This window comes from Triticum urartu, chromosome 7A (genome assembly GCF_056163025.1).
Source record: "Triticum urartu cultivar PI428250 chromosome 7A, HENAU_Tu73, whole genome shotgun sequence".
NCBI classification, from domain to species: domain Eukaryota; kingdom Viridiplantae; phylum Streptophyta; class Magnoliopsida; order Poales; family Poaceae; genus Triticum; species Triticum urartu.
Window position 1 is genome coordinate 718,882,600 of NC_141879.1, and position 13,541 is coordinate 718,896,140.

General features: G+C 48.9%; 1 protein-coding gene across 1 annotated transcript; it reads left to right on the forward strand.

The window, feature by feature from the left end:
• The first annotated feature begins 1,667 nt into the window (after nt 1–1,667).
• Nucleotides 1,668–2,620, forward strand: LOC147962173 (chaperone protein dnaJ 11, chloroplastic-like). The gene has a single exon (XM_087534820.1). The coding sequence runs from the start codon at nt 1,848–1,850 to the stop codon at nt 2,238–2,240; it is 393 nt and encodes a 130-aa protein (XP_087390946.1). The 5' UTR covers nt 1,668–1,847; the 3' UTR covers nt 2,241–2,620.
• Nucleotides 2,621–13,541: the final 10,921 nt, after the last annotated feature.

A 13,541-nucleotide genomic window follows, 5' to 3' on the forward strand; every position in this document is an offset into this window, starting at 1 on the left:
TGCACTTTTTGTTTCAAACTTCAAGTCGAGTGGCTATCTTTTTGTGGTCTTATGAACATGCTGAAATCAATTCTACCTTATAATCTCATGCCAATATTGACCAATGTTATGCCTCTCTCCTGCCACAATTGAATGTTTCTTCTTCAATTTATTGTTATCCTGCATGAATGCGTATGCTAAACTTGGATTCCTACTAACTTAGCATTACATTCTTGAACAAAACGTAGGAACCGGCACCCTCACGCCAAAGCGCGATATCGATCTAGTTGTTAATGATGGGGAGTAGCATTCCGCCTTGTTGGGGAAGAGAAGAGGAGGTGGAGCGGCAACCGGACCACGAAGGCAACAGCCTGGGCACTAGGAGAATCCACTAGTGGCTTACTCGGCAGCAGGAGCTCACACAGAATCTCTTCTTCTTCGCTGGAAGAAAATCAAATTTTGCGGAGATAAGATCGAGCTACGAACCAAAGAAGGCCTTATGAGATTTTATCCTCCTCCTTGCTGCCCTTATCAAAGAAAATAAATGATCTTTGAAGGTTGACTTTTTGCCACGAAGCCACACCATACGCACTCAAAATATCCCTGATTGCAGCAAGGTTGCTACTAGATCTACTCGTAGCAGTTGAGACATAGTAGCATCTTGGATCATCTAGCTGCAGAAGAAAACGGGTACATGGTCATCACGATCAATGGGCAGGAAAAATCAGAAGGGCTGTATGAGAATCTAGCTGAAGATGGTACAGAAAAAGTCAGAAATTTGCTTACACAGAAGTAGCGATCATGGGCGATTTTATAATGTATACTGTAGAAAAATAATAAGAAGAAAATCGGAGCTGTATTACGCCTAGAATTGTATACAGAACAAAACCCGGTCCTCGGTCGTGACAAGCGCATCGCAGAAAATTCAGAGGTGACGGTGGATCACTACACAAACGTACACAACTTTCACTTTCAGACATACTACCGGTTATTGGGCGACAGGCACCGATCCATTGAAACAATAGGTCCCTTGAAAGCCCACACGATAATAGGATAGAAGGTGTCACATCCAGCAACAATCTATTGTTGTCGCAAGCAGGAGCTAGCTTGGAGAAGAATGAAAAATCACCTGCAAAAAAGAAGAATGAAAATTCTACGGGACCGACTATACGTTAGATACCTGAATTTTTTTCATCCATCAATCACATTTACAGAAACCATTAGATCTTGATCCAATGGTCCAAAAAGATCATGAAACCGTTCATCATTTTCCTTCCAGCCTTTTTCCTCCTGATCCCCCGGCCTACCTCGCCCCATCCGCCGGCCTACACCCCCTGCGTACCGCCCCGCCCTCCCCTCGCCTCCTCCCCCCCCCCCCCTACCCAGCCATCCCTCTAAGCCCCGCCGCACCAATGAGGACCCCCCCACCCCCACGTTCACGTGGGGCGTTCAGCATTTTGGGACAAGGGAACAGGTCCAGAAATTCAGGTACCGATCTAAAAAAATTGCGTAAAATAGGTGGAAGTTGGTTGAAAAGGCTAAATTATTAATGATCGAGAGTCCCTTTCCGCCTTGTTGGGGGAAGGGAAGAGGAGGTGGACCACGAAGGTGCCACGAAGGCAACAGCCTGGGCACTAGGAGAAGCCACTAGTCGCTGACGCAGCAGCAGGAGCTCACATATAATCTCTTCTTCGCTGGATGAAAACCAAATCTTTTTTGCGGTGATAAGATCCAGAGCCGGACTTACCAGTGGCACCACCGTCGTCTATAAATCCACCGGCGTCTCCGCTCCCCTCGACGCCGACGGACAGCAGAGCAGCACAGCACTACTACCCTGCTTTGGATCAAGAACAGAGGACCCATCACCGATGGCTGCGTTTGCTGCCGTGACCATGCCACTCCCAGGTCGCGTCTCCGGATCCCGGCGGCGCGTGCTGGCGCGGGCTTCTGCGACGATGGCGGTACCGGCGGGGAGGACGCACTACGAGGTGCTCGGGGTGGGCGCGGGGGCCAGCAGCGGGGAGATCAAGGCGGCGTACCGGCGCTTGGCGAGGGAGGTGCACCCGGACGCCGCCGGAGGAGACGACGGCGAGGGGTTCATCCGGCTGCGCGCGGCCTACGCCACGCTGGCCGACCCTGACGAGCGCGCGCGCTACGACCGGGAGGTGGCCGGCCGCGCGGCGGCGATGATGGTGCGGCGGGCTGGGGCGGCGGGGCCTGTGTTCCGGCGGAGGACGTGGGAGACGGACCAGTGCTGGTAGGACGACGCCGGGCATACGCATGCTCTGCTTTCCCATTCCCCAGGCCGGCGGCCGTTTGGTTCAGACACGGCGCGGCGTCGCGGCCCTGCTCGCCGGAGGAAAAACCGCGTCAGTTGCCAAGCGCCGTTCGATTCGTCTTGGACGGCCCAGATCGTGGTCGCCAGAGGAAGAACTGCGGCACAGCGAGAGACGTTTTTTTTTTTGCGGGTGCGAGAGACGTTTCTAGAAGATCTTTTGTGCGTTCGATCATTAGCAAGATGCAAATTTGTAAATTAATTCAGGCCTAATCCTGAAGGAATATATACACTAGCTCTTTGGTTCGACAAGGAATTAATGAATACTGCAATAATCCATGTCGATCATTTTTTTAGAGATTGTCACATCAGGATAATTTCAACAGCTCGAAAAAAGAATATTGCCATATTATTTTCTGCAAGAAAAAGAACATTGTGATCATGTGACCAAATTATTTCCCCGAGGAGTAAATCATTATTGCCGATCTGGCGTAGCAAAGAAACAGCTAAAATCCACATCAGAAAAAGACAACCATAATAATGACTAGGACAAGTGCCCGTGCGTTGCACCGGACGATAAAATTAATAGAACCTGCTCAGCGTGCCATTCCACAACACTTCACATATCCAATTTTGAGGAACATCAGAAATAAGGTAATCCTGAGTATCCTTTCCCTCCATGAAGTGTGAATGTGAAGAAATCTCCCTAACATTGTTCATCGGGATGTACTGTAGTTCCGCACTTTCATCTACATTTTCATCTGATCACAAAGTAGTGATGCACAGAATAGTTTTTCACTCTTTTGTTGTTGTTCAGAATAACACGATTTCTTTTTTTTAATGTATTTTTTGCAATTTTTGAGAACATTATTTGAAAATTTTAAATCATTTTTTGATGACTAACATGTTTAATTTTGAAAATTATATTTCATTTGTAATTGTTTTTTTACTCTATTTGGGCTTGCCCCAAACATAAGGACTTGGCCTACACAACACGCACACTCTCAGAAAAAGAATACACCTTCTTTCTGGTGAGACCAGAACTGCATGCACTGTCTCTCTTCCGGTTCCTCATCTCACTATCCTAGTAAACGCCACCGTCGGCTGCCTTTCCCAACCGTCGGCCGCCCACTCACGCGGCACTCTCCACCGGTGTAGATTCGGAATTTTCTTTTGTGTTAATCCCCAGCTACGCCTCGCCATGCCGCCTCGCCATTTCGATCAACGCCGCCCCTTCGTGTTTCTGGTGTGGCGTCATCTTGGACAATGGCGCGGCTTTCTCCGCTTGTTGTTCCTCGTTGCCGTCTATGAGGTCCTGCCTCTTTGGGTGATGCGGTGCTCCGCGCCTGCGCCCGTGGCGGGTTAGTTGGTGCTCGGCTTAGTCACGCACTACGGCCTACGATTTTTGACTGGTTAGTCCCCGCTTCCACTCAGTTCTCAATATAAAAAGCTACTATTCTTATCAAACTATCTATGTCAAATTAACATAAAAATATAAGAAGAAGGCAGTACCAGCAGGAGCACTATATGACATATAAAAGTAATAGAACCTGCAGCAAAAAAGAAGTGTAATATACAACACATACTACAGAATCAGGAGCGTCCTTTTCATGGTTACTACTTGCTTGCATCAATTTAAATTGCTACTTGCTGCAAGCTAGATTCACAAAGGAGCATTACTCTCTCAAGAGTACTGCTGAGTTCAATTTGTCACCAATGAAATAGTACTGTTGAGTTCTCAGAGTGTAGGGCTCAGGATTTAAATCGAAACAAAATGAGAATTGGGAACTAATTTATCAAACAACAACTTGGGGTAATTTCCTCAAATACTTCTGACTCGTTCACTGGTTAGGGGTGACATGATCCACAACGCATGTCAAATACTATGTGCTCATGATAAAGTGAACTACCAAAAACTTCATAAAGCACCCGAGAAATAAATTAATAGTACAGACTACTTTTAAATTAGGACATGAGTAACATGTAAACGTTGTGCCTCCAAAAATTATATGTATCAAAGACTACATCACTGTCAGGTATTGCATGTTCTGTCCACCAATATACAATATACTATTAGGCCTGTAGATCAACCATGAATGTATGCGAAAAATGCATCTACTGAGATTACATGCATGTCATAAGTAGTTATATCTGAACTCACTTCTTTCCCTTAGGAAAAACATAAGTTATATATTAAATCCAAAGGGATAAACTGTAATAAGAAGCAACTCTTGCAGAATTCTCGATTCGATAGAAAAAACAACATACAACAGTTGCTAATGTTACTGTCAGTCATACACATGAATGTATCTCTAATGCATAGCACTATAATTTAGAACCTTTAATCTTTGTCCTGGAGGATATGTTGCTTGACATGGATCTGGGTCTCTCTAGTAAGAAACATTGCTATCTCATCAAGGTTAATTCGTGCCAATAAATACGTCCAAAGAGATGAACTGTAGGTTGCCAAAGCAGCCAAAGCGAGTTGGGGAGGAAGAGAGGTTGTAGACATATTTGAAACCACAAACTGTAAGTCGCCAGAGAACCAGAAATCATGATTTCAAGCCTGCTTGTCCACATACCTCAAGTGTAAAATTGGCCGCCAAAGTTCTGGCAAACTGTGGAACACCGTCGGACGCTAGATTGTTTTCCATCGAAGTCTGATGAGGCGACATTGGGCAGTCTTTTGGACGTCGTCTTATTTTCCGGCGAAGTCGGTGAAGGCAACATTGGGCGATCTTCCGGCGAACTCGGCGGGGGGTGAGATACTTGTAGTCTTGCAAATTTACTATGCAATTTAGCTCGATTTCCAGTCGATCCTTTCTTTTTATTGCATAAATTCTTTGTGGAATCCCGATGGAGGCATCCATGGCTCCGTATTGCAATGGGAGAAAAGAAATCACACACCCTATAAACCTAATAAGCGTGGTTCAAGGACCCTCCCTCCTCGGTCCACGTCATCTATTTGAAGTTTTTTGAACACTGAACACGACAACCCGTAAGTGATAACATTTATCCTCCATCCGACGCTCGCCCGTCACAATATTGCATCTTAGTTCTCGACATCAACAATTCAGATATATAGAAATCGTTCACCCATGACATGTGCACCTAAACACAACACCTAGGAATTCAGCTACAAAGAAGCGGTTCAACAAATTTAGAAACAAAGAAAAAGTCATCAGTTCAGTAATTGAATATACCTCGGACCGTTTAGGAAAACTATGATATTTTTGAGGCAAAATTACTAATGGTCTTCAATTAAACCACCAAAGAAAACAATCATATGCTTAGTAAAGATGAACATCCATATTCTAAGAATCATGACTAACCTATGAGGTGCATACGTTATAGGTGCGTGGGATGATGATCCCGCGGCAGAAGATGGAATCAAATAGTCAAAAATTACAACTGTGTCAAGTGTCATACAAAATTAGTTCACGTTTTTACAAAAAACGCTCGAATTAGTCTGAGAGACTAAATGCTTCTGGTTTTAACAAATGGGGGTAAATGACCATTTGTAAACATTTGATATCTTGAAGTTGTGCGCACACTAAAAGAAGAAAAATATTACCTTTTTTCAAGAAAACTACACCTCAATCTTTTTACATTTGGCTTAAGGTGACCGCAAGATTTGTTCCTAAAAAAAAGACTTTACTTGTTTGACACCGTGGGTGTAGGCTTCTTATTGATCTTGTAATCCGCTTTGCATCTGCTCGAGAGATCCAGCACTTGGTACGACAAGATACAATACAACGTTGTTTAATTGGCAAGTGCACCAACGCATGCATCCCATTTTCCTTCTTTATATTTCCTTCCACTCTCTTTCTCTTTCCCTCTAGTTTTTTCCTCTTTCCTCACTATTCTTTCCTTCTATTTCATACGCAAGCATCCTAGTTTCCGCCTTCAATTTTCTTTCTCTTTCCTTCCTTATTACGGGACGATTTATTTCCTTATTATTCCCAAGACGCCTTCTTAATACCTAGAAAAGTCCAAGGCGTATATAAATTAGAAAGATTAGATCTAAGCGAGCAATGTGGGATTATTTAATAGGATTATCAATGTTCTATTATCAAATAGTGTGAGCTATGTGAGTCGGTCACGACATTTGTTTTTGTACATGAGGTTGAGAGTTTGAATCGCACAACAGGCACTAATTTTTTGCACCGGGCCGCCTTGCTGGGCGGAACAATTTGGCCCGTCCCGATAAAAGCACCTGCGCATGGAAAATCATTAACAAAATTTTATTACCACCTCGGATAATAAAAAATCTCCAAAAAACAGAAATAATAATATGGGTGAACGGATTACAAATTTGGAGAAACACACCTTGCTTTATTAGTAGATATAGATAAGGTGAAGAAAACCCGAAGAATAAAAAATTGGATGTGCTTCTTTTTTTTAAACATAAAATGATTTTATCCCTCATATGATAGACATATCGTTTACAGTTTGGGGAAGGATAAAGTCTGGGATATTAAAAAACCCAAAAGTCAGATAAGCTAGAACTAAAAGAATGTTTAGCTAAAAAGTCTGCAACCTGATTGGCTACTCTGCAGCAATAACAGTAGCTAACATTTGCGAAATCCGTAGCAAGGAAGATACATTCCGCTAGTACCGTCACATCAGGCCCCAAATAATCATCTGAATGCATAATTGCTTCCACTGCTAGCATACTGTCAGATTCAATATTTCCTGCCAAGAATAGACCGTTCCGAATTGCATTTATTTCAGCAGATTCTGCGGTACTAATGTGTGGCAAGACCCAGATCATAGCAGCTACGAAGTTTCCTTTGTAGTCTGGCGCCACCTCTCCGCTAGAGCTCGAGAGTCTCTCGGCATGAAAAGACGCATCAACATTGATCCTTACAGTCCCCTCCATCGGTTTCTTCGAAGTATGAATTTCCTTACGGATAGGGTGATTCAGTGTTGCTGCTCGAACAAAATTAGTTGCCAAAACCTGAATTGAAACAACTGTATGGTCTGGTGATTGTATATTTTTCTCCTTTTAAAACTTGCCGCCGTTGCCACCAGATGTACCACATAGCAATCAAGATTAATTCAGCTATAGTAGATCGTCTAGTCTCTCCTGGTTTTGCCGAAAAAGGCTTTTGCCCCGCTTTATATATAAAGCAAAGATTCACAGTGCTCGATACAACCGCACTCACCCATCACAAACACACACATACGCACCCAAGGCAGGATATATAGGCGCTGCGCGCAGCAACACACACCCTAGCACTACAAGAGCCACCGGGCGCTTCATCCGAAGAAGGGAAGCTGCATATGACGAACCGTGGGCTCCAAAGCGGTGTCTTCAGGAAGGATACGGCACCGGAGCGTCGTCACCGCCCGATCTGAGGATCAGAGTTTCCCCTGGAGCACCACGACGGGCAGTGATAGCCGCGACGACGCCTTTAAGAAAGGAGCGATCTTCGCCTTCGCTAGTCCGTCCGAAGATAGAGAGGTTTTCACCCCGGCCAACATTCACCGCCAGCGAACGCCACACCCCGGCTACCACGCCGCCCACACGCCGTAGTAGCCGGCAGCACCAAGGCACGAGCTCTGCCCAAGAGCACCGCATCACCACCACCAGGGCCGCCGCCCCGGAATCCAAGACCTTGACACCAAGTCCCCCAAGCCCCACCGCTACCCCCACCGCAGAGACGGGCGGAAAGGTTCTGCCTTTCACACCCCTGGCCGGTCCCACGCCAAGACCCAATAGGCCGGCCACAACAAGCCTCCATCGAGCCGTCCTGCTACACCGGGCGCGAGACGGGCGCAGTCCCGCCGCCGGGCGCGAGACGGGCGCAGTCCCGCCGCCGGGCGCGAGACGGGCCGGTCCTGCTGCCGGGCGCGAGATGAGCGCAGTCCTGCTGTCGGGCGCGAGACGAGCCGGTCCTGCTGCAGGGCGCGAGACCAGCTCGGTCCTACGTCACCGGGTGCGAGACAGATGATGGACCGCAGCTGGGAGAAGGCCAGCCCTTTGGTGAGAGACGCGGACGGACGCCAAGGAGAGGGGTCGAAGGCCGATACAGGCAGCCTATAGACGGGCCGACGCCAGGAAGATCTGGCCGCCGCCGCAATCAACCTGCCACCACCACCGCTGCCAGCGACAGCAGCTAGTGCGTCGCTGTGGTCCACGGATATGGCCACGACCACACCCGGTCGCAGCCCGCCCCGCGCCGCCCGACAGCCACACGCCCGCCAGACCAGAATGGTGCTGGATGGGGCCGCCGCCGCCAAGCACGCACCACCGCCCCCGCTGCCACGGACGACCACCGCCGGACCTCACGGCGCCGTCCGCAGTCCTCGCCGCCCGCCGCCCGCATCGCGACGCGGCTAGATCTGGCGGAGCTGCGTTGACCCGCACCATCTGCCGCCATTGACCGCCCAGCATACTCCGCCACCACGACGCCCGTCGCGCAGCCAACAGGAGGTCGTCGCCGCACAACTCCGGCTCCCCCCCACGCCGCAACGCCTGCCACCAGCGCCGCACCCCAGCCCGGCCGCCCCGTCCCGCATCAGGGCCCCGCGCGAGAGGACGAGATCTCCCCGCCGCCGGCGCCAGCCGTGCTTCGCCCGGCTGTGCCCCCTGGCGGCGGCGAGGGAGGGAGGAGAGGAGGAGGGGGAGCCCCGGCGGCGGCGGCTAGGGTTTCCTCCTGGCCGCCCGCGGGAGGGACGCAGGAGGGTCGCGTTTCCTCCTTTTCGCAAGAGTGGGCCTCTAATTTTTCAATCTCGAACTTCTCTCTCTCTCTCTCCTGGTTTTTCTACAAGATTTCCAATGTAACAGAACCAAAACGATCCTAAGCTACTGTCTGCTATATAGTATCATTTGATTCCAATTTCTTTCCAAACCTCCTATGCATGCTTACAACTGAAGAGGGTATGTTGGATGTCTTCATGCCCAATTCTGCACCTTGGGCATTGGGGTAAGACTGGGATGTGCCATCCGGCTAGTACACCGAAGCACTGTAGCACACCTTTAAGGACCTTCTACCCCAAGTGTTTAATCTTGCCTGGTAAATGAAGCTGGCCGAGGTCTTTCCATGTGGGGTTTACGTGCACACTGCCTTTTCCGTCAGCCCTACTCATCTGATGCCCGAACTGATGGTGTAACTCGACATGGTAAGCTGACCAAACCGAGTAGGTTCCTGATCTGGTATGATGCCAAGCTACAAAGTCGTCTATAGCCTTAGTCCGGAGAGGAATCTGTAAGATTCTGAATAGTAAGCCTTCCGAATAGTAAGCTAAGGGGAAAACTATCAACATGCATGTCTCCTTCAACGTTGAAAAAAAAGTTTGCTCAAATCTTAAAGTTACTTAAAAAGACTATTTTCATACATTCACGACTGAGGGAATCCTGGATTAGGGGGTTTCCGGACAACCGGACTATATCCTTTGGCCGGACTGTTGGACTATGAAGATACAAGGTTGAAGACTTCGTCCCATGTCCGGATGGGACTCTACTTGGCATGGAAGGCAAGCTAGGCAATACGGATATGGATATCTCCTCCTTTGTAACCGACCTTGTGTAACCCTAGCCCCCTCCGGTGTCTATATAAACCGGAGGGTTTTAGTCCGTAGGACAACATACAATCATACCATAGGCTAGCTTATATGGTTTAGCCTCTCCGATCTCGTGGTAGATCAACTCTTGTAATACTCATATCATCAAGAATAATCAAGCAGGACGTAGGGTTTTACCTCCATCAAGAGGGCCCGAACCTGGGTAAACATCATGTCCCCTACCTCCTGTTACCATCCGCCTTAGACGCACGGTTCGGGACACCCTACCCGAGATCCGCCGGTTTTGACAACGACATTGGTGCTTTCATTGAGAGTTCCACTGTGTCATCACCATAAGGCTTGATGGTTCCTTCGATCATCGCTAGCGATGCGGTCCAGGGTGAGGCTTTCCTCCCCGGCCATCAGGTCAGATTTGGAAACTTGAACTACACGGCTGACATCCGCGGAGACTTGATCTTCGACGGATTCGGGCCCATGTCGGGCGCGCTGTACAGTCTAGACGAGCATGACGTAACTCTGCCGTCGGACAGTGTTCGAGAGATCGCATCCGCAGCTACTCCGTCCATCAATCCGGAGCGAGTCGCGCCATCCGAGAGCGGAGGGATGGACCCCGCCATGGAGGCCGCACTCTCAGTGGCGTTAGAGCCGGATACTGACTTCACCCCTTACGAGAGCCGTGTCGCCAAACCACTGGATTCATCTCCGGCCACGGACTCCGAGCCGCTCATATCCGTGCCCGTCGAGTCTGACTGGGCGCCGATCATGGAGTTCACCTCCGCGGACATCTTTCAGCACTCACCCTTCGGGGATGTGCTAAATTCATTAAGGTCTCTCTCCCTATCAGGAGAACCTTGACCGAACTATGTCCGGCTAGAATGGGATGCGGACGATGAAGAAATTCGCTGCCCACCCACCACCCACTTAGTAGCCACTATTGACTACTTAACCGACATGCTCGACTTCGGCTCCGAAAACTTCGACGGTATGGATGACGAGGCCGGAGACGAATAGGATCCACCGCCCTCGGGGCACTGGACCGCCACCTCATCATATGATATATACATGGTGGACACCCCGAAAGAAGCCAATGGCGACGAGTAAGCGGAGGATGACCCCTCCAAGAAGCAACCCAAGCGTCTACGTCAGTGGCGCCGCTCCAAGTCCCGCCACAGCAAGAGCAGTGATAACGACACATGAGATAATAACACTCAGGATAGCGCCGAAGACAACAACAATCCCCTCCAGCACGGTGCAGAGCTAGAGGATGAACAAGCTAGCCCCCTAGAGCAGGCAGCAGATGGAGAACCGGAGGAGGACAATTACATGCCTCTCTCCGAAGATGAGGCAAGCCTCGGCGATGACGAGTTTATCGTGCCTGAGGACCCCGTCGAGCAAGAGCGCTTCAAACGTCGGCTTATGGCCATGGCAAGTAGCCTAAAGAAGAAACAACAACAGCTTCAAGCTGATCAAGACTTGCTAGCAGACAGATGGACCGAAGTCCTTGCGGCCAAGGAGCATGAACTCGAGCGCCCGTCCAAGAGTTACCCAAAACGCAGGTTGCTACCTCACCTCGAGGAGGAAGTATTGAAACCTCATTCACCAGTGTACGATGTGGCTGACTGGACACTACGCGGCCGAGCCAGAGAGGCGTTTCAGCCTAAAGTTCAGACCGCACCCCGTCGCCACTCAGTCAAAAATACTAAGGCCTGGGGCAACACAAAGGACCTGCGAGACACCTTGGACAGTAAGGCAAAAATCGCAAGGTCAATATACGGGACACGAGCACGTGCGCCCACACGGGACGATGATCGTCGCATCGGATACACCAAGAGTAAATCCGGCCGGGCCAAATACAGCAGACAAGACTCATACGAACTACGTCGGGATATAGCCCGACACAGAGGCGCCGCACACCCTCTATGCTTCACTGATGAAGTTATTGTTGGGGAACGTAGCAATAATTCAAAATTTTCCTACGTGTCACCAAGATCTATCTATGGAGAGACTAGCAACGAGGGGAAGGAGAGTGCATCTACATACCCTTTTAGATCGCTAAGCGGAAGCGTTCAAGTGAACGGGGTTGATGGAGTCGTACTCGTCGTGATCCAAATCACCGGAGATCCTAGTGACGAACGGACGGCACCTCCGCGTTCAACACACGTACAGCCCGACGATGTCTCCCACGCCTTGATCCAGCAAGGAGAGAGGGAGAGGTTGAGGAAGACTCCATCCAGCAGCAGCACAATGGCGTGGTGGTGATGGAGGAGCGTGGCAATCCTGCAGGGCTTCGCCAAGCACCGCAGAAGAGGAGGAAGAGGTGTTGGAGAGGGAGAAGGAGGCAACCAAAGGCCTTAGATTGGATTGCCCTCCCTTTCCCCCACTATATATAGGGCCATGGGAGAGGGGGAGGGCGCAGCCTTGCCCCTTCCTGAAGGAAATATGCCCTAGAGGCAATAATAAAGTTATTATTTATTTCCTTATAATCATGATAAATTTTTATTATTCATGCTAGAATTGTATTAACCGGAAACATAATACATGTGTGAATACATAGACAAACAAAGTGTCACTAGTATGCCTCTACTTGACTAGCTCGTTAATCAAAGATGGTTATGTTTCCTAACCATGAACAATGAGTTGTTATTTGATTAACGAGGTCACATCATTAGTTAAATGATCTGATTGACATGACCCATTCCATTAGCTTAGCACACGATCGTTTAGTATGTTGCTATTGCTTTCTTCATGACTTATACATGTTCCTATGACTATGAGATTATGCAACTCCCGTTTGCCGGAGGAACACTTTGGGTGCTACCAAACGTCACAACGTAACTGGGTGATTATAAAGGAGCATTACAGGTGTCTCCGAACGTAGATTTTGGGTTGGCGTATATCGAGATTAGGATTTGTCACTCCGATTGTCGGAGAGGTATCTCTGGGCCCTCTCGGTAATACACATCACATAAGCCTTGCAAGCATTACAACTAAAATGTTAGTTGTGAGATGATGTATTACGGAACGACTAAAGAGACTTGCTGGTAACGAGATTGAACTAGGTATTGGATACCGACGATCGAATCTCGGGCAAGTAACATACCGATGACAAAGGGAACAACGTACGTTGTTATCCGGTCTCACCGATAAAGATCTTCGTAGAATATGTAGGAGCCAATATGGGCATCCAGGTCCCGCTATTGGTTATTGACCGGAGACGTGTCTCGGTCATGTCTACATTGTTCTCGAACCCGTAGGGTCCGCACGCTTAAGGTTACGATGACAATTATATTATGAGTTTATGCATTTTGATGTACCGAAGGTTGTTTGGAGTCCCGGATGTGATCAAGGACATGGCGAGGAGTCTAGAAATGGTCGAGACGTAAAGATTGATATATTGGAAGCCTATGTTTGGATATCGGATGTGTTCCGGGTGAAATCGGGATTTTACCGGAATACCGGGAGGGTTACCGGAACCCCCCGGGAGCTATATGGGCTATAGTGGGCCTTAGTGGAAAAGAGAAGGGGCTGCCCTTGATGGGCTTCGCGCCTCCCCCCTTCTCCTAGTCTATTAGGACTAGGAGAGGTGGCCGGCCCCCTCCTCCTCTTTTCCCCCTCCGCGAATCCTATTCCGACTAGGATTGGGGGGGGGGGGGAATCCTACTCCTAGAGGGAGTAGGACTCTCCTGCGCCCTCCTCCTTGGCCGGCCAGCCTCCCCCCTCTACTCCTTTATATACGGAGGCAGGGGGCACCTCTAGA

Coding starts and splice junctions, on each gene's coding strand:
- LOC147962173 (XM_087534820.1), top strand. CDS start 1,848: ATGGCTGCGTTTGCTGCCGTGACCATGCCACTCCCAGGTCGCGTCTCC.